The sequence below is a fragment of the Aythya fuligula genome, chromosome 2, assembly GCF_009819795.1.
Source record: "Aythya fuligula isolate bAytFul2 chromosome 2, bAytFul2.pri, whole genome shotgun sequence".
Classification (NCBI taxonomy): Eukaryota; Metazoa; Chordata; class Aves; order Anseriformes; family Anatidae; genus Aythya; species Aythya fuligula.
The window spans coordinates 138,679,223-138,705,118 of record NC_045560.1 but is presented as its reverse complement, the minus strand read 5'-3'; the positions used below and the strand labels follow the sequence as shown (position 1 = coordinate 138,705,118).

Below are 25,896 nucleotides of genomic sequence, written 5' to 3'. Positions count from 1 at the left end.
TACAACAGTATTTTTATTACTAACAAAGACAGTAATAACAAAACTACTGAATGTGTATAAAGTTACCCGTTTACAAACATAACTAAAAGAAGGAAGGGTACTTAGTGTGCATTTTCACAGGTTTTTCTCACTGCCCTTCTGAGCAGCAAGAATATTAGATATTTTCAATGGGGAAAATGATGAAAGCAATAGCACATCCTATTTAAGGCAATAAATTACAAATACGAAAATGCACATGACAATATAAAGGTAAATACATTCAATTTTCAATGCATGATCAATAAAACAAGTAACTCTGGTTTATCAGAACAGTATTTGCCATTGACTCAGTACTTACATGACCTTTGTGCCATGCAATTTTGCTCGATTGTTCAAAGTATCAGCATGAGTGCTACACAAACTGGAACACAGATCCTCCACACAATAACGAAATAAAGATAACGATTTAAGAGCAATGTTCCTCTTAGTAATCAAAGAGATGATGCTGAACAATCTCACAAAATGCAGTGAAATTTCAGTTTAGAAACCCTGGCTCCAAATCACCTCAAGTAATAAATGACATTGACTTCCCTGGAGCCAGGATTCCTTTAGAGATGAATGATGAAACGCTTACGCACATCAGTATTACTTGCTCTGGAGCACCATTCTATCATAAGAAAGTATCATAAGAAAGGCTATCTGTATTAAGGCCTTCTTGAGTTAAAGAAAATATAATGCTGTAGCATATAGAAAATTAAACTTTGTAGAAAAGTTATTAAGGTCTTGTTTTATGTAAAATGTACTGTTAAACAAGCTTGCATCTTAGTTTATCTGCACCACAGTTTATTTTCTGCAAGGTTTCTCTACAGATTTAAAAAAAGAGTTCAAGTTACTTGCATAGAAACAAAAGGAAGCATATGCTTTCACTGCAGCTCAGTAAAAAACAACAAAAAAAAACACACAACAAACATTTACTTCAGATTCTGTCTTCCTGGATAGAGGATCTGAAGCATTTCCCTGCTTGGCACGATGCACTGGAACACCATACCAGGAGGGGCTCGAAGCATTTTTCTGAAGTACAGCTGTATCTCATGTACTACCCCTGTACAAGATGCCCAGATGGCTGATCAGTCTTGCCCCAGATGTGTAGTGTATGGTGTGTGTTTTGTATAAAGATAAAATCTGCTTTACTGTGAACTACATAAAATTGCCTGATCATCATAAAACTGTTGACCTCAGTAGTATCTAACGGAAGCATTAACTTTATCCAGTTTATACAATTAATACAAAACAGTAGTTCTAAATATTGACCTTATGCAGTCAGTTATTTACATAATTCATTTTTTATGTACAAAATAAATCACTATGATTCCAGATTCCCTTTCATATTCAGTGTAGAAACTACCATAAAACAGTGCTATAAATGACACATCATGACAATTTATAAAGTTTATGCATCTCTTATTTTTAAGTGATAATGTTGTTTAATAGATGATAAAAAAGAAAAAAATCCAAAACAAGTAAAAAGCTGAAAAATATCAAATACGCAGATGGAACTTGTATGCCTTGGAAAGTAACAGTGCTTTCTATGGACTATTTCAATACAGTTTATTAAAAAGTGTTCTTTATATTGGGAATAATATTTTTCATCTTTCTTAAATTATTGCTAGTCAATCCAGCTATATCCTATAGAACTTTCATTTCCATTATTCCTGGATGAGTATGAATACAGTACATTATTGCCAGTTGTCCCCACTACAAAACTTACATTTTTATAAGTGCAAAACAAGATGTGTCTGATTTTTTATAAGGCACAGAATATCTGTTATTTCCAGTGTTACAGAACCCATAACAGTTTTATTTGTTGAAAGTGTTCAAATAAAAATCAGTCTTTCAAGGGTTTGAACTGGTTCCTGAATCCAACTCTTTTCTGGTGTCTGAAGCTGAGTAGACAAGTAGTGATATGGAGCCTGACTGTGAGACATCAGGTATCTGGGAACTGCTCCTTTGTAATGCAGGAGATTCAATAAAATCATTTTTAGGAGTTACTCTGTAAGCAATGAGAAATAAAACACAGCGAGTCAATTTTAAGCAAAATTCATTAGACTGGAAAAGATTTCTTTTTTAAGTAACAAACTGATCATGTATCTTAAGCTATTTTCCTTTCAAGAGAACGCAGCACAGTTTTGTATACTTCAAGCTTTTGTTTTTTCAGACTCATTGCCTTTCAAAAGGATTGTATTGCAACCACAGATTTATTCAGGGTCACATCTCAACAACACACAAATATCCTTCAAGCTGAAGTTCCAGCATTCAAACACTTAAATGGAAAAAGAATCCTAAAAACCAATACAATAGCCCATATCGTACTGTAAGATATATGGCCCTAAGTTTGCAAGAATTACAGTATTCCTAACAGCTACTGACAGTGAACTGTATACTGATTCATCAGAGAGAAAAAGCAGGAATAGTAGTAATATAAGTAAAAAACTGAGTTACGAAATCTTACCTTCCTTCACCTATTCTCTTCACACTCCCAGACAAGCTACTCATATCACACGTGCTATCTGCTTTGTTTCTTTTTTCCACCTGATCCACGGTCAGTTTAGAACCGCACAACATTTGATTTCCACTGTTTTCGCCTTCCTCGACTTTTTGGGCTGATGTTCCATCTGCCTCTTTCTCAGATGTCTCCGGAGACGTTTTAATTTCTGCAACAGTTTCTTGGCTTAAGTAATCGTGATTAGTGATCGCTACTGCCGAAGTTCCATGATTTGTTGTGCCACCCGTGCTAGTCCCCATTGACTTCGAAATTACTTTCAATCTGTGCGAACTCGATTTGTAGTGCTTCTTTTTGTGTTTAACTTTGGAGTTGTGCCTCAAGAAAAATTCGCATGATTCTTGCAGTACTCTTCTACTCTCCCTGATTGGACTGAAAGAAAATACAAGCATATAACTGAATGACGAGGATAACCTCACATACAATGCATTACAGCTTGGTACACAAAAACATAAAATGAAGAGCAAACAATGATGTAATCTGAGCTGGATGTTAATGAACATGAAGAAAACAATTATATATAAAAAGAGGGAAAAAAACTGATTGCAATGGCTTCAAAGCAATTATGCCCGTGGAACAATTAAATAAAGCCAATTTCTACATTCCTTACTTCTGCAAGTAGGTCCAATGACTTCAGTAGTTTAATCATCTAAGAGAGGAAAGCAGGATTAGCTCATAAGCAGCTGTATTACCAAATTAACTTTATGTAATGTAAACCTTGTTCGAGTGAAAAAAACGGTAAGCGTTGTAAAAATGACTTCATTATTTTAAAATTCTTATAGCTGAAAACAGTTAACATCTGAAATGCAAGAAAAATCCTACAGGAAATGGAAAAAGAGAGGAGAGGGAAAGGAAGCTATAAGCTCACCATCATGGAATGCAGATGTAAAATAAAAGGAGCTTAAGGACTGCATAAAGGGAAACTCAAAGAAATAAAAAGATCTTAAAATACATTATAATATATGAGTAACACAGATAATCTCAGAAGGATTAATATCCTTCTGAAGGATCCAATCTTATCCAATGAAGGAATAAAAAGGAAAAGAAAAATGACAGTTATGAAAAATGGAGTTGACATTTGTAACCCGTTTAAAATCATAGATATGCATTTACTAAAATTAAGTAATTAAACTAATTTACTCTGTGTTTCAGAATAAAAATAAGGGACAGTAACTTAATGTAATAAAGCCTAGCTAAGGATGGGACAATTAAGATTAATTTCCAAATAAGACAAGCTTGACAGACGAGAAAAGCAGGGGATGTTGTTATTCCATGATAGTAAACATAGCTGAGTGCTGTGCCAAATAAAGTCTGAATACATGAAAAGATCTAAGTTGATGGCTGAAGTTATCTTCCCTGATTTGACTGGAAACCAGAGATTATCCAATGCTAAATAAAACAATATGTCTACAGCTCTACGAAGAGAATAAATAAGCAGAGGAGAATATTGTTTTGTCTTCTGAGAATGCAGTCAGGTCACTGTGTATGGAAACCTTCCACAGACTGCAGTGGAACTTTTTGCTTGTGCCAATATGCAGCATTCAAACTTCAAGAGATAAAAGGGCCCAAGGACAACGTTTTGATTCCCTGAGACACATTTATGAAAAGTCTGAAATCCAATATATATATATATTTTTTTTTAAGTAAACACTTGAAAAACAAGAATAAAAATTGCTCTTACTCTCTTTTGCGGTTTCTGTTGAAGAAATTGGCCCATTCCGAGCAGGTCTTTTTACTTCCCACCCAGAAGACTGGAGATATGCCAACAATTAGTGTCAGCAAATATTTCATCAGAAACAAAAATATTTCTGGTCTTGCCAGTGCCTTTGCCTAGAAGATAACAAGGTTTAATAAATACGGAGAAGACATACTTGTTATTTTTTGAATACAGAAAACCAAACAAATTATGTAAAAGAGAGACTTTCTCCTCATGGCTGCTCTTCTTTGCTGAGGCTTGTACTGTGGACAAATGCAAGACATGTACAGTCAAGTCGGATCTGGTTAATGCCTGCTTGCAGGCTACAGCTGGATACACAGAGAGGAGATTAGTTAGAAGGAAATACTTTTCTTTTAAATTGACAGGAAAGGTAATTTTAGGGGTAATAGTTTTTGTAGCCATGTTCTTCAGAGATGGTTTGTACAGATGAGATTCATCCCTTCAGCTTAAAAGGGACAGCGGGTGGATGAGCTGGGAGTTAATCAGATTAGACAGGGAGCTGCAGGGAACAACATAGCTGCTTTCTGTTTATTGCAAAATTAATCCACCTATTTGCAGAACAGGATCATAAGAGCCGAGCCATTTAACTCCGTAACAGACTATCTCCTCCTCCCAGGTTGCAAATTTAATTTATGTTACCTGGCTTACCTGCCAATCCTATCTACAAAAATCAGCGTTTTTGTCAGTCACGTAGCCTTAGCTACTTAGGCTGAAGTTTGTTTCCATTTGGTTCTGTTCTGATCAATGCATCGTGGCTCAGGGAAGCCACAGCCGAGCACAACAATTGAAGCTGCTGTAATAGCTCTAAGAGCACACGCTGTTTATCACATGGACAGAGCCCAGTAAGTACATCTTTGTGTAAACTTGCTGTTGCTATTTACTCTTTCCAATAGGTTAAAGACTGAGGATACAGGCGCTTTGTGCCTTATTATGCTAAGATTGTACATCTAAGCACTACAAAACAAGTTGGTTTTGTTTGTTTGTTGATAAAGTGAAACGCCTTACTTTCAACCTTGCTTAATTTGAGCCATCTAAGTTGAAATGAAGCTCAATGCAAAAGTGCACTTGTTAATGAAACGTTAATGGAAGCAAAAAAATAGCCAAGAAGCCTGTGAGCTCTGATGTTCAGTTTACACCAAGTTCAATACAAAGGATATAGAGGATGGTTACGAACATGGAAGGATCAAGCCTTTTTTTCCCTCATAATGCTTGTGTTTATATTCCTCTTTTCGATGACAGGTTATTGCAGTAAAAACACAGATGGTATGTACAAAACAATGAAAGATAACATGAGAAACTTGTAGTTGTCTTAGTGATGGTTTATCCCTCTATATTTGTTCTTAAATGGAATGACACAAACCACAAATTACTTAAAATTGCAGAGAATTTTATGTATTGAAAGAGATTTAAGAGATTTACATAAGATTCAGAGTACTGGCTACGGGACAGCTTTACTTACTTTAAAAGCCTTTCCACGGAAGTTTTTTTTTTGTTTGTTTGTTTTTTTTTTTTTTTAAACAAAAGTAAAACGTGAACATCTCTGCAATTTAAAGCATTTTTATTTTTTAAAAGATTTCTTCACATTATTGAAAATTAGCCTGGAAGTGACAGCTATCATGGAAAAAATATACTGGAAATTTGTTTTGTAGTTAAGTGCTTTACAGTTCTATACTTCAACAAAAAAAATGATTTTAAAAAATGATTTTAAAGCTGTGGTTATGAGCAACAATTTAAAGCCAATTTAGATTCAATTTTCAAGATTCATTTTTTCAACTTGAATTGAAATTGATGTGAATTCACCTTAGGTACTGAAATACAGAACTATGCATCCAAATACAGGTCGACTGCTTTTAGGAAGAGATTGTGGAAAACAATCCCTGCCCCGAGCATTACTCATGGCATGAAGTTCAAGTAATCCCATTACAGCTGTGAGTTGGAATTGCTGAGTGAAATCAATTTGTTTAGAAGAAAATTTCAAAGGAGAAGGATGATACCACCAATTTTAACTTAAAAAGCAACCAATCATTGCACGTTCTTGAACTGTTTACTTACCATGAAAATAATTTTATTAAACTACGCCACAAGATATAGCAATGTATATGGGTTTTTGCTAATTAACTTATCAGTATTATGTAGAAAGGAAACTGCTACTTGCCTGGTAAGGACAAGGAATGTGGTACTGGTCACAGTGGTCGAACACCCAGGTGGTTTCCCAGGTCTTGCGGTTCACCAGCTCATAGGCATAGCACCCGAGAAGTGACACAAGCGGCACCAAGTACAAGCCACTAAAAACTCCAATTCGAATCATGAACTTCTTCAGCTTCTCTTGGTTTCTGCCGTCGTGCTGGATGACTTGCCGCACGTGATTTAAAGAGATAATACCAGCTAAAAGAAGAGAAAGACCGAAAAAAACACAAAGGCATAACGGCAAAAGCACAAAGTACAGAGAAGCATCCACATCGTAGAGACCCACAAAGCAAACTCCACTGATATTGTCCCCTTCGACTTTGTTCATGGCAAGAAGCATAATGGTTAGAAAGCCGGGTATTCCCCACGCCACGGCGTGGAACCACATAGCCTTCTGCGCGATAGCTTCGCAGCTCCATTTCCTTCCTGCTGCGAGGAACCAGGTGATGGTGAGAATCACCCACCAAATGGTTCCTGCCATAGTGAAGAAGTACAAAACCATGAAAAGGACAGTGCAGGCTTTGTTTTGGGAGCCAAGAACAACTGTTTCCCCAATTTCTAGCTTATCGTCTGCCTTGTTACAGGCAGTTCTATTCCCAAGCAGAAATCCAATGAAGTACATCAGAGACACTATGCTGTAACAGACCGAGTAATAAATGATGGGCCTCTCTGGGTACCTAAACCTTTTAACATCAATCAGGAAAGTCAGGAAGGTGAAAAGCGTAGCACAAAGACAAAAGATTGAAACTATTCCAATGAAGCTTTTTGCAACATCCAACTCGTAATTTTTGAAGTACATATTGGGACATGGGGGTGCACACTGATCGATGCCTAGAAACTTGTAGCCTTGTCCATTGGAAGTGTGCAGGTGTCGGGGACACCAGAATCCATAATCCCTTCGCGTTTGTCCTGGGGTCTTCTGAGTTCCATGTGCGTTCGTGGTTACAGGAGCAGTGGCAGGAGCAGTCTCGTCACAATTGACTAGTCTAGATAAATTAACAGAAGAGGAAATATCTTAATACCCCTCATTATCAACCACAGTTATTTCTTACTGAAAAAAAATGTGGAAAAATCTGATTCTACGCACTATGAAATTTTATAGATGATGTAAAATGTGCATTATATGAAAAACCTCAGTGGTATTTAAAAAAAAAACATAGAATCACAGAATGGTTTGGGTTGGAAGGGACCTTAAAGATCATCTAATTCCAGCCCCCTGCCATGGGCAGGGACACCTCCCACCAGCCCAGGTTGCCCAAAGCCCCATCCAGCCTGGCCTTGAGCACCTGCAGGGATGGGGCATCCACAGCTTCTCTGGGCAGCCTGTGCCAGGGCCTCACCACCATCAGAATAAAAAGTTTCTTCCTCATGTATAACCTAAATCTATGCTCTTTTAGTTTAAAGCCATTCCCCCTTGCCCTATCCCTACACCCCCTGACACAGAGTCCCTCCCCAGCTGTCCTGCAGCCCCCTTTAGGCACTGGCAGGCCGCTGTAAGCTCTGCCCGGGGCCTTCTCTTCTCCAGGCCGAACACCCCCAGCTCTCTCAGCCTGTCTGCACAGGACAGGGGCTCCAGCCCTCTGAACCCTTCCATGGCCCTCCTCTGGAATTGTTCTAATACGTCCAAACAGAGCAATGTATTTTCAGTTTAGAAGGCTAATCAAACACAGCTATTTAACTGTTGTCTCTGCCATTTTATTGCTTACGAAACACTTCACTCAAACTGCAACTGTTCTTTTACAGTCTTAATCCACACTATTTTTTTAAATATATATATAATATTTATAGTTGATTTTATTTGGATAGACTGGGGGAGAGACAGCAAATGATCTTGTCAAAATGCAAGCTTCAATCAAGGAACAGTCCGCTCACAGTATCTAGAATTAACTGTTGACTAGTGTGTGATGGGGATATTATGATTTTGTGTTATAATGATATTTAATTGTCAACAGCAATAAACAGACAAAGCTAAACACATAAGCACTGCAAAAAATTCAGTGTTTTAAAAGTTCATTTAGAAATTGCTTTAGACTCATTTGTTCAAAGATTTAATTGGACAAAATGTGAGGGTTTTTTTATGATTAATATAGGATTAGCAATTTTGGACAGATCTTCGATTATTCAAGTATAACTCAGGTAAGCATTTATTCAAAATGGAATTTATGTTAAAATACATTCTGAGTTTAGGCACGTATTTAAAAATAACAAGTTTTGCATGCTAGCTTTTAAAGAGAGATTCTGCTATCCCCAAACATTCTTTGCAAATGCTATTGTAGGGACATGTCTGCAAGGAATGTACTGACCTTACATGTAAGACTACTTTTTCCCCTCCATGTCAATTTGGAAGCTCAGCTTGAGCTAAAAAGCCTTAAGTTCTTTATTTCTCTGCATTATCATGCTGGCCAAATAAAGCCAGACTAATAATTAAGAAAACTGATGCCAAAGCAGATTCTTTCATTAACTGTGGGCCAGACCAGTATGAACATCAGAACAGTGCAAACTTTATTCACCCATGTCTTAACAGGCATTATGCATGTTTGTAAGAATATCAGTGTGAATCTCAGAACTGCAACTGAATTTGAAGCCCATCCTCATCACTTCAGCTGTTTTCAGAATATCCTGCGTTACTTGGCCTTCCCTGTGTCATCAGCTGGGCAGACATCATTTCCCACATGAACAATGTAGGGCCATTTTCAGTAAATGCTAGCAGTAATATAATATTTTAAAGCCGCAATGACTCCCGCAAGAAATGGAATTTGATTTGAAATGTCATTTGGAATATATATTGAATCATTGGATTAGCTTGTAATTTTCCTAATTTTTCAAACCAGTTCTGGAAGACTTTCGTGCTCAAGTCTCAATTTTTGTGCAGAGAAAAAGGGAAATAGAATTAATGCCATATATCTGTCATATTCATTCCAATATGGATTTCTACCAAGAAGCATAGCACAGGACTACTGGCCCAGCTCTGCCTCATCCCTGTCATGGATCAGCAACTGCATGGGGGCTAGAAACACGACCTGTTGAGTTTCCACTCCTTGCTCCTCTCTCGTATTTTTGCCCTGATGCGGTTAAGAACACTTGGCATTAAACGTTTATAAGTATCTCCAGTTGAAGGTCAGAATCTCAAAATGATTAAACCAGAGATGCTTAAGTCGTTACCATTTTATATATAATGGCTCTCTTTTTCCCCAGTGTAATATAAGCTATCCTTTCTCTGGCATAAAGACCTGAACAACTGTGAGAAAAAGGTGCAAGCACTGGAAATGAGACTTCTGCCATGCGGTACAGGAAAAGTAATACAAGACTGAATTTGCACATGCAAGTCATTAGAAATAAGGTAAGGCTTCTACTATTTAATGCTGGGTGTGCACTCAAATACAGAATATTTTAGATACCTTTATTTTATGAACAATTATTTATAAAAACCCCGTAAACTATTGTTATTATCCCTAGTACAGAGATCAGAAAGAGTGACATCTGTGCTGTAACACTTTTAATTTTAAATTTAATAATTTTAATAATTTTAATTTTTAATAGTGTACTAATTTTAATATATGTGACCATTTTAATAATGAAAAAAGTAACATATAAGAATAGTCCTATGATTTTTTAACGTCCTGTCTCCAATTTTTAGCTTGGTCTGGGTACATCTGAAAAATACCACCTCTACTACTGATCACGTGAAAAATACCCCACCTGTTACATTCCAGCTCTTCAGGCCATGCGATTCCAAAAGTGTCAATCAACGGCTTGCAGTCAGAATACACCTTCTCACAGAGGTTTCGGCAAGGATGAATCACATGAACTTGCTCCAGGCAGGCAGGAACAAATGCTTTGCACAGAAATGTGTGGACGTCTGGTGAGCAGTGGAGATTCATAAGGGTAAGAAAAGGCTTCGGGAAAGAAAAAGGCTTTCATGAGTATTTTTAAAAACGTAATTCGAGGCAGTAAAATTAATTTTCATCACTATGGCTCACATTTCTTCTCCCAAAGGTTTAAAAGGATAGTAGAGAACACTGTCCAGCAGTTGTGGAAGAGCAAAACCTGGTGGTTTGAGTGTACCACTCCTCACTGCACTGGTTCTTCCAGCTCAGTCCCTACTCTGAGATCTTAGTCCATCTGTTACTATTCAAATTTGGTTTTTCTTATTAGTGTTAGAAATCTGAAAGGAATCATTAAGGTCCAAGATTCAAAAAAAGAGAGGGGGGAAGGTAAAATATTAAGTTTCTATTTTGGCTATTCAGCTTCTAAACAGGCAGGCTGAGATTTTTAAAGATGGATCTATCCTTGTACTTTGTGTTGGAATTACATTTTCAGTCTGGTGTGTTGTATCCATCATCTTCCCTCAGTCTATAGTTTGCTGTGTTTTTCTTTTTCTTTTTTAATATTTTTATTATTGATGCAGTCCAAATATATTTAAAAAGTGAGCAATAATGATATTTCAAGATCTCCACATGACTGAGAACTTGTCTACCTGTATTACAGGATGCTAGACAATGACCTACTGATGCGTATTCCTAGTGGAGAGTTCACAGAGTGAAATGTAATGCAATTTTCCTGCCCCTTGTTCATTCAGTCCATTACTCACAGTCCAAGAGGCCTTCAGAGAGAAAAAAAAAAAAAAAAAAAAAAAAAAAAAAAGACATCACCCTTTCTCTGCATTTTACTAACTTTATTGCTAGGGTAAATGACTTTAGACAAACCAAACTGGTGCTTTTGAGGGATTTTGTACTCAGGTTCTTGTAAACATCAGCAACAAGAGAAGTCGAGAGCAGCTGGCTGGGCATGCACAAGCTCAAATGCTCCCATGTCTTCGTTCTTTAATAAATCCCAGTATCCTGGCCTGCTGTTTGCTCTGCCTTCCCTGCAACACCAGGCAAAGCTCCCAGTGCAGCTCATTAGGTAAAGCCAGGTCGTTTAATAACTCTGGGGCAGCAGGGATTAACTGAGGGCTGTGGGCAAAATTGATCTGCAGGATCCCGTCAGCCTAAGTGCTTTGTAGGTAGGCTTTTTGATGAGACACTGTCCATTTCTGGAAAAAGGAATCCCTGTATCACGTGTAAATAGTCAAATTCATGTGCTTCAGGAAAGCTTAAACAGTACTTAACACACTTTGACATGTGCTGGTAAATGTGGACATTGCACAAAGTTTTCAAAGAATGCAGAACTTCCAGTAAAAATAATATGACCAGCAAGAATTTTATTCAATTCTTTGCCACTAACAGCTCTGTATCTCAGTCATTCTGAAGTCATCAAGAAGGGACCAGTAAGAAAGGATTAACCTCTGAGTCTGGAACAGCACCCTTAATTTTGTCAGGTTCTAAGTATCCCAAATATATCCACACCCACGTACCAAGAGCAAGTCTCACTGCTGAGCATGCAGTTGAAAAGGAAAAACTTTGGTAAATAACCTCCCCTTCAGGTGGGATACCTCAGGAAGGAACCCAGGAATGGGGAGGAGGAAGTAAGATAAGGCAGGGTAAGAGTGACAGAAAAACATTTTATGAAAAAAAAAAAAAAAAAATTAAATGTTGGCACTCTTAGAGCACTGACTGCAAGCTGCAGCTCTCTTTACAGCAGAGGTACGAGCGCCTGATCCCTCACCTGGGTGTCTGCTCTGCAGCTGCCTTCCCAGGAAGGCGACTTGAGGATTTTAGGACAAGGAAAGATGATTCCTATAATGCTACACTGCCTCAGATGAAAAAAGCAGTCAGCCATTAGCCCTAAATGAATTACATTTCCTTTGCACTGCCGTGGTGTTTATTCTTTTCAGTTACTTTTTTTTCCTGTTGTTCAAATATTTAATTTACGCTAGGTCTGTTCTTCTTTGCACTTAGGATAACATAAAGATAATAGCTTGAGTGATCGTACAGAAATTGAATTTACATTTGATGTCAACTCCCGGGGAAGCTGTCTTATTATTAATTCTTCCTTTTTATCCCCTCAGAGTTCATCTCAGTTGATACAAAACAAAATTAATTTTGTACAGCAAGTTTCAGGGTGTCAATCAAGAGCTCTTGCAGACTTCAGCTAAACAGCAATATTTTCTGTAGGAGTAGGAAGTTTTAAGAATTGTTTTCATATTTGTAAAATCAATGATGTCTAAAGAGCATGAAGAAAGCTGTGTTTGGTTAAAAGGTCAGGCTTTGCAACCTACCTCAGCCATGCTGACAACTTCTGCTATACAAAACGATTCCAAAGCCAGAACACCGCAGCAATCACCACACAATTAATAACGCTGCGTATTACAGGCAGATAATGGCAAGTGAAAACTTGACTGTGAGAGTTTTACTACAGCATGTTGTCTTTGGCTACTGTGGTTTAACGAACAGGTTTTGTTTTGAAGCAGAAGTGTCCCAACAGATAAACACAGAAATGCCAGACTGGAGGAAGAAGGTGGCTATGCTCAGCCTTCTTTTCTTCCTGCTCTTTATTCTTCTGCATTAGAAAAGGAAGTCCCCTTTGGGTTACCAGTGTGGTTTATTTAAAAACTGTGGCCTATGACCATGTCAAAGCCTTCTTGAAAATCCAAGTATAACACACAGGCTGAGCCACCTTTTCCAACAAATCTGTGGATTCCAAAGAACTCCAACAGCTTTTGTTGGCCATAAGTTCCCCCAACCAAAAAAAACTCTACAAAATGTACAATAAAACCCTTTGCCCCAAGCATAAGCAGATGGGATTTGTACAGTACAGATTTATTTTTAGAAATTGCCTACTTTTACCATTTGAGAGCAACAGAAGAGGTGGCAAACTGCACTTGGAAATCTGTTTTGAATTAGCTATCTTTAAATGTGGGCTTCGTGTCCAGCCAGCCAGTCGTTTTGGAAGTGCTGCATTGTAGAAAATAACAGGTCTGCATTTCCTGACGCACCACGAAAGCAAAATCTCACCAAAACCAAAAGGAGAAGCATTCGCTCCTCCTGCTGGATAGCATGTAAGCAAAAAGGTTAAAACCAAGACCAGAAGCTCCCCGAAAATAAGCCCCAATTGCCTCAGGGCTGGGTTACCACACCTAGCAATAGACACTGTTGCCCTGTCATACGGAGGACAGAGATGAAAACCTGCAGATTTGGCAACAGCAGAGTGAAACAAAGCTGCTTGCAAACCAAGAGCAGAGCCTCACGAGGCCAATGTAAGTCCTAAAATAGAAATTCTCATCTTCCTGCCTATGGGAAACAAAACCCAGTAAATACAAGGCAAAATAAAATACGCTAACAGTATACCAAAACCAAAAAGAAACCACCAAACCACCTAATAACTAGCAGGAAGTGACTGTAGAGCCAAAGATGATATAATCTGTAATGTCCCCAAGTAAGAGTAGTGGGAAAACTGAGGATTGAAATGCAAACTGCTCCACTGCATTGTCAGTGCAAGAATCCAAGCACAGCACTGCTGTGAAGCTCCCGTGTGTTCACTGCAGACAGTGAGTAAGGTCAAGCAATCAAAGACCAGAACATCCCGATCAACAACAGGAATACCCTCAGCACTGAGCAAAACACCACTCAGCTTAGTGCTGGACTTTTTAAGGAAGCTTGTCTGTATCCCTTTTTCTCCAGAGGGAAAGCCAGCCTAGCTCAGTAACCCAGTCACAGTGTGGCCCTGCAGACAGGAACACAAGTGAGATGCACAAAAACAAATGGTACAGCAGAGAGAATAAACACCGAGGTGCAAACAGGCTCTTAAACATATTTTGCCAGTAAATAAATTGCAGCTTTCAACTCCACGCTAATCTCAAGATCATGAAGCTTTCCTGTATTGTGCTTGGCAGGCTTGGAAAACCAAGATATAACAGAAACAAGGCTCAGTACTCCAGGAAGATGCTGCAGATGAAGATGACTTCGTCCCATCTCATCTCAGTTTTTCCCTACAGGAAAGGACTACCAGAGGTGATTGAGTAGTTACTACCAATGTATGTCAAAATGAGTGAGAATGTTCTCCTGGACTGTAATCAATATCACAGAAACATTTAAAATAGAAAGCGGTAGATCAAAATACCAAGGTCTTTGTTAAACAGCTCTTGGAAATCTTAACTGGCAAGAACGAGTATTTCTGAGTTGCTGATAAGCAGAGGTGAGAGCTTTTTGCTCAGCTATTTGGAGCCAGTTATGTAAAACTAACAGCCCACCCTCCTCATCGCTGAGGTTTAGCTACCAAGGTAAGTAAGTTAACTGAGCTAAATGTATTAACACTGAGGTTAATTACGTTAAAACAATGAGACACTGTCTCAGCATTAAGCAATGGCACCTGCTTCATGGTTTGAGGTGAATCCTGTGACCCAAAGCACCAACACTGCAACCTCACTCCTCACAGCATTGCGTATGTCAATTCTGGAAGCAAACGTAGGCTTAAATCCGAATTTCTGTAATCTTAGTACTCAGGGTGCCCCATATTCCTACCTGTCTTAAAGCTGTACTTCGTTATTCATAAAACATTCACCTGCTTTTCAGAAAATCTGCAGAAGTTTGTTACGGGTAACAATTTACAGTACCAGATTCAAACAACTACTCCAGTAAGTGTCACTGTAGAGTTAAAGTACAACCTCAAAATCTAAACACAATGAATTTTACCTATACACCTTAATATGCAGTGTTGGAAATACAGCTGCTATCAACCTCCACAATTATAAATGCAGCAGTCTCAGAAAAATAGGCAGTAACCACTCTCCATACTCAGAGCTATGCTACCCATTAATCTCCAATACCCCTAGCTACTATTATAATGATCAGCTGGTTCAGTTAAGAAGAGTGAAACATATATGGCATGGCTGATTTAATCCTACACTGTTGTTTCAATAGAGTTGTTCTGGGGTGGATGCGAGCAAGATTAGCATCGTGCCCAGGGAAACTAATGGCATCACACAACTCATTGTGTTCACACAATGGCTCATGGCTGCACAGTGAACGGGCTGCCAAGAGTCTGATTCCTTGTTTGTGCACAATTAAGTCACGACAAATAAACGCACCAACACAGGAAACTAAACTAAGAGTGAAATTTGCAAGCTAGGTTAGACTCAAAGCAGAGCTGTGAAGAGACTCAGCTCATGTTCAAAGTGATATGGGTAACTCTTCTAAGACAGGTTTTTCAGAAGTAAAATTCACTGATAGGAGTACAGTATTTTAGATATTGACATAAATACATTTAATATGCATTATTAAATTGTGTCAGTTTGATGGAGGCAATAAACATTAAAATAAAAGTCAAATTTGTGTGCTTTCAATAAGCTGCCTTTAAAGCATTGCTCCCTGCAGCTTGTGAAATAGAATTAAGCCAATACAAGTCAGGTTTAATTTAAAAGCTTGTAAAACCTTTTCTGATCTAAATTGGTTCAGAGGTTACAAATATAAGAACAAAATCTTTTTTCAGAATCGAAAGTAGGTTACCCCAGTAGTTTAGAAGGGACAAATCTTTTACATTTCCCACCCCAGCACAATCTGGTTCAAGGATCTGAGAAAAAAACAAAGGAAAAATGTAACAATGGCTCAGGAACCATGGGCAAGCAGCTGAGATGCCCGAGCAGTGCAGACCCTATCCTGTGCAGCCGCTCCATGAGCCAAATCACTCACCTGGGCGTTCAGCGTGGCTCCACTGAAAGCACGAGCGTACTTGCTAACCCTTCATCACCACTGTCCCTCTAAATATAAATGTACTAAACGTAATATATTTAATATATAACTTGGCCGTGAGCCTTCCTAGCTGCTCACAGGGGATGGGATCATTAACCAGCAACCCAAGGAGTACAAGGCACAAGGTGAAGTCTTTCAAAGGTCAGTAGGGCAGCAAAATACCCACTCAAAAACCCACCCCACCAAAACAGCCAGGCTCTAAAACTTACCACTGACATCGAGGGTGTACGTGGACACGTACACAAGAAGATCAAGCGGGCTGTTCTGCTTTGACCTCTGCGGGTTGCTAGTTTTGGGTGGCTAAGTTGCTAGTTTGTCATTAACTAGCAACTGCAGAATTTCTTTAGGCAGTAAGACTACTTATTCCCGTGTCTTCCCTTTAAGTATTTAAGATAAAAATACACATATCCCTATGCATATTAGCTATAACAAAGGTTAGAAACAATACAGATGGAAATGTTACATCTCCCTACAAGAAGTTATTACGAAACAAAGTTCCGGTGCTTTCTGAAATAGCTTATTAGCAAAATTCACTGCCTTTTGTGGTTCTAACCTAAATTATAGCTTGACCGAAATTATAGGCATGACAACCTCTGCAATTTACAATACAAAATAAATATTAGGGAGCTTTCCTGAGCACAACTCAACGATTTACGCGCAGCTTTCAATTATATATGGTTTTATCTCCGTCTATACTATACATAGCAGAGAAGATGAAAACAAGTTAACTGCTGGAAAGTACACCGCAGCCCTCAAACGTCGCGAGTCTAGACTACACCAAATGAGACCTCCACTGCATCTGGGCTGTGGCAGCAGAAACATCTCAAAATAATCCGAAATCCTTCATGTATTTGCCATGTGTTAGAGGAGCAAATCGATTTAGCACTGAGCTTTTTAATACAGGACACAGTTTAGAAGATTACCTGTGAAAGAGTTGATGCACCGGGTGTTATCTAGGGATATGGGGACATTCACCTCCCCGTTTCTAAACCCAAGCCATGCTAACACACTCGATGCCCCTTATCACAGAATCATCAGGATGGCAAGAAAGCCACTTCTGTGGATGTAAAGGCACCTTAACCAGCTCTGCAGATGCCCAGCCACCTACCACTTTTCCACACACCTGCTGAGCCAGCTCCGAGTCCACCCAGGAGCACAGTTAGTTATATATTGTAACAGCACAGACACCGAGCCTCAGCTAATAAACCCTACCAGGGGTTTATTACCTTACACCCAGCAGGAGCTGGTTGTCTCTGCACAGCCCTGCTGGAGCTGGAAGAAATGGGAAGTACAGCAGAGGCACAAACTAATTTTGCAAGGAGTTTCGCAGGGCTCAAAGCTGACCCTACAAGAGACCTGTGTGAAGCCACGCTGCTGCCTGCATCACGTCCTTCCCTCTTCCTAAATCAGGGCTTGTCCCACCTGGCCAGTACAACAGCACGGCACTGACACTGTATAGAGAAAGGAAAATCTGGTTTATGAAGATAGTTCCCATGCTAACAGGGAATGGGCTCGGCCTCGCAGATCCCACTCAATGAGAAGTAGCGACGAGTTGATTTCTTTCCTGCGTGTCACAGGAATGAGAGGCAGCTTGTCCCACGGCCAGTGTCAGTGCCTCGACGTACCACCTACTGGAAACACCAAAAGCAGAAGCCAGAGGCAGCACTGCTGGTGCTGAGGTACCTAAATGCAACCTGATGGGCTCTTAATTTAATAACTCAGCCATCTGACTCGAGCATGCCAGGCTGAGGTCATCTGTTACATCAGAGCAAAGCGAAGGGATTAGTGAAAGTTTGCAGGGATTAGCAACTGTAATGATTTTCACGTGGTACTGAATCAAATGCTTTACTGAACTTCAAACGGGCTGGCTTAGTTCACACCTCCAAAATCCGCACAGGTCGCTGCTGCCACGCACGCAGGTCAGCCAGCAGGAGAGGGTCCCTGGAAACAAATCCCAGCAGCACCAGAGCACGGGCCAGCAAGTCAGACAGCACCGGAAACAAATGATCCAGGCTCAGACTGAGACAGCTGAAGAGAACAATGGAAAAGCAGGTGGCAGCCTGGCTTTGTTTCTGTTTGGGAAGCTCTGAGCACGCCGCGAGCTGTTCACGTGCTCAGCACCCACCACCTGCTGTAAATTCTGATCCACAGCAATTTTCCGTGAAGACTCTGCTTCTGGGAAGGTCGTTGGGGGTGCAGAACAGAAAACCAGGCCTGCCACTTTAATCCACTCCTACAGCTGTAATGTCCGCTGTATTGTGAAAACACAAAACATGCAGCAATTAATGCAAAAAGTAGACCATTGCTGTATAGAAAAGGCAGTGTGGAAGGTTTCTAAAGAGATCTATAAGGTCTTCACGGAAAAAAGGTGACTGCATTCCTAAGGACTTGTGGGAAACAGCTCTCATCTTTCACAGACACATCTACTTCGTGATATTTCTGTTGTTATTTCTAAGATAATGTCTAAATGTCTAAAACAGTGATAACTTGAACAGTTATATATCTGCAGAGCAAAAACCTGTATCTTAATTTCTCTTATTTGTTGATTTTTATTTACTTTGGGATACAGGCCAACCTTAGAGGCAAGAAAAACTTACTTCTAAATAATATTTAAAAAAAAAATCTGAATTCTAAAGCATAGACGAAGCAGCTGGTAAGGAAGGAAGCTTTACCCACAACAGCCACTACTTTATGAAAACTTCCTCCTTCCTTCAAATGTAGGGTAGCCAAAAATATGAAAGGACTGTCAATAAAACTACGGAACTGATGTTTCTATGGGATCCTCCTTCTGCACACGCAGCCTCACACAAAGTCTCTCCTCCCTTCCTCCAAAATCTCCACCCAAATCCCAGACATCTCAAAACACTGACCTCTCTGACAAGAAGACCAGTGCCCGCTACAGCACAGAAGCGACTTAGCACTACTTAATAGGCAACCTGTTGAGAGCTTGTGCCCTTCATTCACAGAAGTCACTCAAAACAGTCACAGGTGCTCCCCAGCACCCAGCACACTGCAGAAACCTTCGCCCATGAGAAGCTGGGGGCTGCCACGAGCACCATCAACCTGTTCATTACTGTTCTGTAGACTCAGAGGCAGTCAAGGACTCACATTTGCTTGCTCTGTCCCTCACAGATGCTCCTGATAAGCAGGCAGTCTTCCTTTTGTCCCCCTGCCCTGGCACCTGGCTCCCAGACTGCTGCAGGCAGTGCCCTGAGCGGTCTCCCTGCGGCTGAGGTGGCACTGGGGAAGGTGGGACAGGCACCAGGCTGTGTAAAAGGACGCTGACGAACTCACTGAGGGCACGTGGATGGACCAGAACTGCTCTTGTTAAACTGGTAAAGGAGCAGGAGGCGTTAGACACACGGCACGGGTGGCAATCCCTGCAGGAGGCCTTCCCTCGCCCTCCAGAGCCACCCGGCTTGTGGCTGGTGTCAGCGCTGGGTCAGATGCGCAGACCCCTCCTGCTCTCCCCAGCTCTGAACGCCCACGTGAGGCAGCTCCTCCTCAGCACCAGGAGGTGCTTATAGTCCTCAAGGCCACCTTTTCTTCTACCCATTCACCTCAGGATTTGTGGGCCACATTCACCTTCAGAGCTCGGTTTGTAGCTCCATGCATCCCCCCCTCAGCTTACACAGCGCTTACCCTCCCCTGAATACCTCGTAGTGGGAACACCAAACCCACCTTCCAATTCAACCCTGCACACAGTAAGGCACAGGCACTGCACAGCCTCACGACCCATGGACAGTGGATAATCAGCATCTCACAGCTGCAGGAAGGTGCCTAAAACCCACTGCGGCCCCTTCAGAAAGAGGCAATCCTGATTAGGGAGGCTGGCATCAATCTGTCCTTTCCTAGGTGTCCTCCTGGAGTAAGTAGGCTGCAGCCCCAGGACTAAGCCCACCCATCTCCACCTGCAGTGCTTGGTGTAGCCAGTGCCCACGCTTGGCATGTGAGCATGGAAAAGGAGTTGGAGAAGCACAAGGAGACCCATAGACCTCCAGGGCTGGCACCAACTCCTGACAGGGCACTGCAGAAAGGACAGAAGTCTTCAGGAGACCAACAAAATAATTTATTGTATCCACAAAATCAGCGCATGGGGTGTATGAATGTGCTGCTCAAGCTCCTAGTACCGTGAGAGCTAACGATGACTTCAGTTACCTTGAAACATCTGAGAGCAACTGCAGTAGAGTGCAAAACCAAAAGGCCCTGAATTTGCATGTTGTAGAGCGACACAGATTTGTCTAACGCACATTTTTGACCTCTTAGCTTTTCCACAAGCAACACTGATACTCAAAACAGAGTTATTCATCTCCAACTATTCTGTATTTCTGGAGACTTACCCAGCACAGAAGTCATGGTGCTTTGTGTTTCCTTTGATCAATACAAAGCGGCTCTAAGAAAATAGTTCAGCATTTGCAAACTTTGATCTAACATGTATGGATCTAGTTATTTTAGCACAAATCTTTTACAACCACCTTGTTCCAATGAGCTAGAAAAGTTAACTTAGCCTGTACTAAACAATGATACACAGTATGTTATACTTCATACTTTTTTTTTTTAAAAACGCCTTCCATGTCAGTTACCACCAGTGATAAGGGTGGTGAAACAGCACAAATGTTTCCAGCAAAATGTGAATTACAAAGCCCCTTGTGCTTGTTCATACCTCTGCACCCTTTCTCCTGCTTAGGCTCTGAGGCAGCATCATGGAGAAAAAGCAATTCCAAGGAGATACAGCTGATCGACTGCTTTCCTAGCTGAAGCTGAGCTACCTTAAGAGATTTAAGCTTCCAGTTTCAAAGTACCAGTGGCTGGTGTACTGTAGCAAGCACTGCTTGTCTGAGGTAAGGGAGAGAGGCAGGATGCCTGTCTGTACAGGTCTCAGTGCATTCACACCTGTGCCATTTTGCAGAATGTCCCACTAACAGCATTCTGCACCAAATAGCACTTAAATTCCTCAACACTCCCAACTTACAGAAGGTGGAAAGCTTCATCCTATTCCTCCTCCTGCATGTATAATATATTTAATATCAATATATATATATTGATTTAAGTTTGCCAGGTAACTGGTTTCCAGTTTTTGCAAGTATCTTCATATTTGGTTGCTAATTTATACTTAGAGGCAAATCAAATGATCACATTAAAAAAAATTATTGAATTTACAGAGGTAGAAAACCACAGAACTTTGGCATCAAGCTTCTGAAGGTACATCTTAATCCACTTCAAATTGCTTTGGTATATTCTCCTAACTTCTGCCACTGCAATCAGCTCCACTGAACTCACCACAAACATGTATTTTGACACAACCGATTAAGAAATATGAACAAAGGAAGTTATTACAGAGTAATATTCTCTGCTTTGCTTGAATAATGCAATAATACTCCAGATAGTTGAAGTACTCAAAGCACTCGAGTTAGTTGAAGAACTCGAGTTAGAAGTGACTTGTTTTTGAGGATTGCCACGAGAGGGAGTTACACCTCTGGAAGTATGGCTGAAGGGCGGCTTCATCACAGCTCCATTCATCCATTTTCCTCACTAGACATATTCCAGGTCTTCAGCCTCCAAATTTGAGCTAGTAAGAACACGAGCAGTGGTACTGCTCAATTGCTTTGAGACAGATGCTGCAAGTAGCGGCAAATAATTAGCTTCCACTGTCATGCAGGTGTTCAAAGAACATACGCGAAAAAGCTTCAAGTCATTAAGTCATGTGGTTGTACCTTCCAAAAATCTCCATTTGTTGCATAAACAAAGCTAATCCAAACAAACAAAACTTGAATAGTTTGAATTCAATCCGCAGAGTCAAGAATTCAATTAAAAAAAATAAGGCAGGTGGGGAGGGAGCGAATTATGAGCTTTCTGTTGCAAAAAATAAGAGCCAAGGAGGACTACCACTATTAGCAGGACCTCCATAAGATTGAGCAAGTCCTTCTCCCTGCTCTAATCAGTTCAATGTTCTGGTTTATAGCATATCACCATGAAGAGCTGATAAGTCACACAGAAATAATACCACGAATCAGCTCGGTGACCCAGTTGATTTCCAGGAGGAAAACCACCACATGAGACTGTGGCTCCCTGTCATTCTCACCTGGAGGATTACTATGACAACAAAGAGATGCCAATTTAACACCTTTCCAGAAAGGAGACAAAGTCTACAGATGCCTTCATGCTCCATCAGATGGAGCTCATGGCTCTTCTGGCCATACAAGACTCCCCACGGGGAACACACACCCGATGAGCCTCAACAGTGGGCTAGAGCAGAGACTTAGCCAAGTTCTGGAGAGGTAACTTCACACCCAGATGAGCCTCATCCTCCTGCCTGACTATTCTTTGTTCTTTCTGGGAGTAAACATAATGAATAAATAATGAAAATAAGTTTCCAGAGCGTACAGGAGCAGAAAACAGGATTAATAGGCACTTCCTGCACAAAATACTTGAGATTTCTTGAAGAAGTCTCCACCATATGCCCTTGGATTGCACGATCAAGCAGCTTGCTCAAAGTCAGTTAAGATAAAGTAAGGAAAATATTACAAGCGTCAGTCTCATAACCCAGTGTTTACATTTTAAGTCCATGCCCAGCCTTGAGAACAAGCTGTGGGGAGGGTAAAGAGAGATGGAATTAAAAAACAAAGCCTTTGAGCATTCCTACTGAGGATCAAAAGAAAAAAAGTTTTAACCAACATACCATTAAAATTCTTTCTTTGGTACAAACGGAGTTTGGACTACCAATTACAGAAAAATTCAAGCTCTTAAAACAGAAGTCACCTTCATCTCCCACCCTCCTGCTCCTTCACGGCGGTAAAATGAAGTTAAACCGCAGTCCCGAAGCCCCACAGCTCCTCCTCTGCTGCAAGTCCCCTGAAAAGCAGAACCTTTGACACTCCTGGGAAGGTTCACTGCTGCAATCAACCATGACAAGCCACGCTGACGCCGTTACTGAACACCACGTAGAATCACTTCAGAGGGCATAGGCAGGATGTATACCAGTAGTATGCACCAGCCTCTGGAGAGAGGCCCACCACAGAACTGTGCTGCGCTTACTGCACAGCTCCAGCTAAAGTCATAGTGCCAGACACAGTAAAAGTTACACATCTGGGGGAGAAACTGCCTTATGCTTTCATTCAGTGAGGCAGGTGTCTGAAAAAGTTGGTTTGGCCAACCAGTACTGTCCAACTGCAAATAGAGGAAGGCAGATCAGGTAGCTCAGAGACATCCGTACAGCACTGGGGTAGCGAGGTACACCAAATCAGAGGCCAGACCGTAGCAGTGACAGGACACTAAAAAGTACTAGGACACTAAGCCAAACCCTAGTGCTGTTCCAAACAGCCCCCTGTCAGCTGGCTGATTAGTGATCAGCCAGCATAGGAGCCAGAAGTGATTACAAAAAGACAGGATGGAGAAAAGGGAACAACAACACTTCTTGCTACCATGCCATTCCTGTAGAGAGCACTAAATAAAAACACACAAGTCATGAACCCTGTCCCTGAGGAACTAGGCGTAACTCACTGACGATACAGGAAAGTCCCAGCAAACAGAAGTGACAGCGATCTCTGCTCTCACAGCAGCGTTCCTGGAAGGCATGAGCACTGACAGAAGCTACCTGCCAAGCAGGATCCACCTGCATGCCTGACAAGATAAAATGGCAGGCGCTGCAGAAAGAGAGCACTCCAGACAAAGGATGGCTGGAGAGAGAGTTTTCCAGTTTAAAAGCACACAAGGTATCTGAGATCTGTGGGTGAACTGAATTGCTCACATACAGAGCTCTTAACATCTGATACTGGAATTTCCCATGTGTCTACGTGGGGCTGGCAAATACAATGCAAGCCTCTGCCCTCCCAGACTGGCAGCTAGAGGCCAAAATGGTAATCCTGAGTATCCCAAACAGCACTAAACAAATGCTTTGGCAACTGAACCAAGCTCCTTCTCCAAGCTCAGTAATGAATATGCAAATAAGATTTTAGTTGTAGTAGTAGCAGCAGCCTTCCCCGATACTACCTTCAATTTTTTTTTTAAACCAGAAGCTTCTGAATTTTAATCTCACTTCTGTTTCACTCTCTGCATAGCACAAGACTTTGAGCTTTTCAAGACCTGTGTTAAGGTGTTCCCCCTCCTCTTGCTACTGAAAAGCCATTATTAAAACAGGTTTAAAACTTGTTTTACAAGCCTCTCACCCAGAGAGGCTCTCGCCCTCTGTAGCTCCTGTACCCGGCACAGCTCTTCCACAAGGTGGCATGCTCTCAAGGGAGCCATGTTGCAGTCAGTTCAGGTAGCAAAGCATTTAAAAAAAAAAAAAAAAAAAAAAAAGCAAAGCACAGAAGAAAGTTTCTCTGGGTTAGGAGTTTCTGCATTCAGTCAAGTGGAAGCAGAACGCAAAAAGCAGAGCAGAGAACAAGACTATGAATAAGTTTAGGTACCTGTCCTTGATAGATGGAATAACAGATGGAAGTTAAGAAAGAAGAGACCTAACAGTGACTTCTAAACATTATTTTTGCACCGCCTGAGTTCAGGTGGGCCCGGATTATCACCAGGATATCACAGGCTATGCCCCTAGGGAATCTCAAGAACTGCTTTATGCATTAGTAAGGTACACGGGCTGCTGTGTGATGTGGTGAAGAGCTCTAGCAGCCGCACTGGTGTGCTACACCAACTCCTCCTCCAGTCTGATACAGAATCCATGGGGTATGTGCCTATAGCTCCCTTACGCTCTGCTTACACAGCTATACTGCAGTCCAGAAAGTTTCAAAGAAGCGTTATCTACTCACCTTATCTCCCTTATCATTTAGTATGGCAGATACCAGCACTCAGCGCGATGTCTCAAGGACAGAAAGGATGCCCTGCACACTGTTTACCTCCACGCGCTACCTTCGGGGCGGCACAACTCACCTCCATCTGGAGAGCAGCAGTGTCCTGGTCGTAGTGCCCCATGATGTTGGGGAAGAAAGTCATGTTGTACGGCATCCGCGAGCACCTGGCGATGGTGATGGGCTCGCAGGTGAACAGGCTGTGCCCCCGCACCAGCGCCAGCAGCCAGGCGCAGGTGACGGCGCCCAGGATCGCCCTCATTTTGCCGAGCTCCCCGCTACGGGCGCAGGGCTGCGGGCGGCGTGTCCGGCACTCGCATCGTCCCCTCCTCCTCGCCGAGGCTGCGGCTACTGCCCCATCTCCCAGCGCCTCTCCCCGGCTCCCTCCTCGCTCCGAGCTGCGAACACAAGGAAGAGCCGCGCCAGGCAGGGCGGTCAGCGCCCGCCGCGCTCGGCCTCCTGCCCGCCGCGGGGCTGCCGGCAGAGGAGGGCAGGGAAGGGGAAAGGAGGGGAAAAGACGGGAGACGAGGCCGCCCCGGCCCGCACCTACCCCGCCGGGCCTCGCCCCGCTGCTCCCAGCGCCCCGGCTCGGCGCTCGGTTCCCAGCCCCGCCCTAGGAAGCGGCGCCCGCAGGGGCGGGCGGGGAGCGGGGCCGGGAGGGCGGCCCCGGAGCCGGGGCTCCCTCGGCGCCGCAGCCCCGACACGCCCGGGCCGAGTCCCCGGCGCCCCCTCCTTCCTCCTCCGCCTCCTCCTCTTCCTCCCCGGGGCCCCGCCTGGCCATGGCGGCCGCGCTGCTGCCGTCCCCCTTCGCCTCAGCTCGCCCCCTCCACGCCGCCATGACGCGCTTGGCATGGCGGCGCCGCAGCGGGGCTGCCTGCCCCTGGGGAGGCGAGGGGGAGAGGGGACATGGGGAGCCCGAGGGGGGTGACAGAAAGAGAAGGTGCTGTGGGGTGTGTGGGACATGGTGGTGAGGGCAATAAAGTGGATAATAAATGGATAACGTGTGGATAAAAGTGGAGCACCTAGCTG

General features: G+C 42.1%; 1 protein-coding gene across 1 annotated transcript; it reads right to left on the bottom strand.

The window, feature by feature from the left end:
- Positions 1 to 25,467, bottom strand: FZD6 (frizzled class receptor 6). Its single transcript, XM_032182104.1, has 7 exons — positions 25,418 to 25,467; positions 24,950 to 25,265; positions 10,143 to 10,339; positions 6,412 to 7,429; positions 4,221 to 4,369; positions 2,489 to 2,911; positions 1 to 2,029 (listed from the first exon to the last, which is right to left on the bottom strand). Exons 2-7 carry the CDS (start codon positions 25,127 to 25,129, stop codon positions 1,873 to 1,875), a joined length of 2,124 nt encoding a protein of 707 aa, XP_032037995.1. The 5' UTR covers positions 25,130 to 25,265; positions 25,418 to 25,467; the 3' UTR covers positions 1 to 1,872.
- Positions 25,468 to 25,896: the final 429 nt, after the last annotated feature.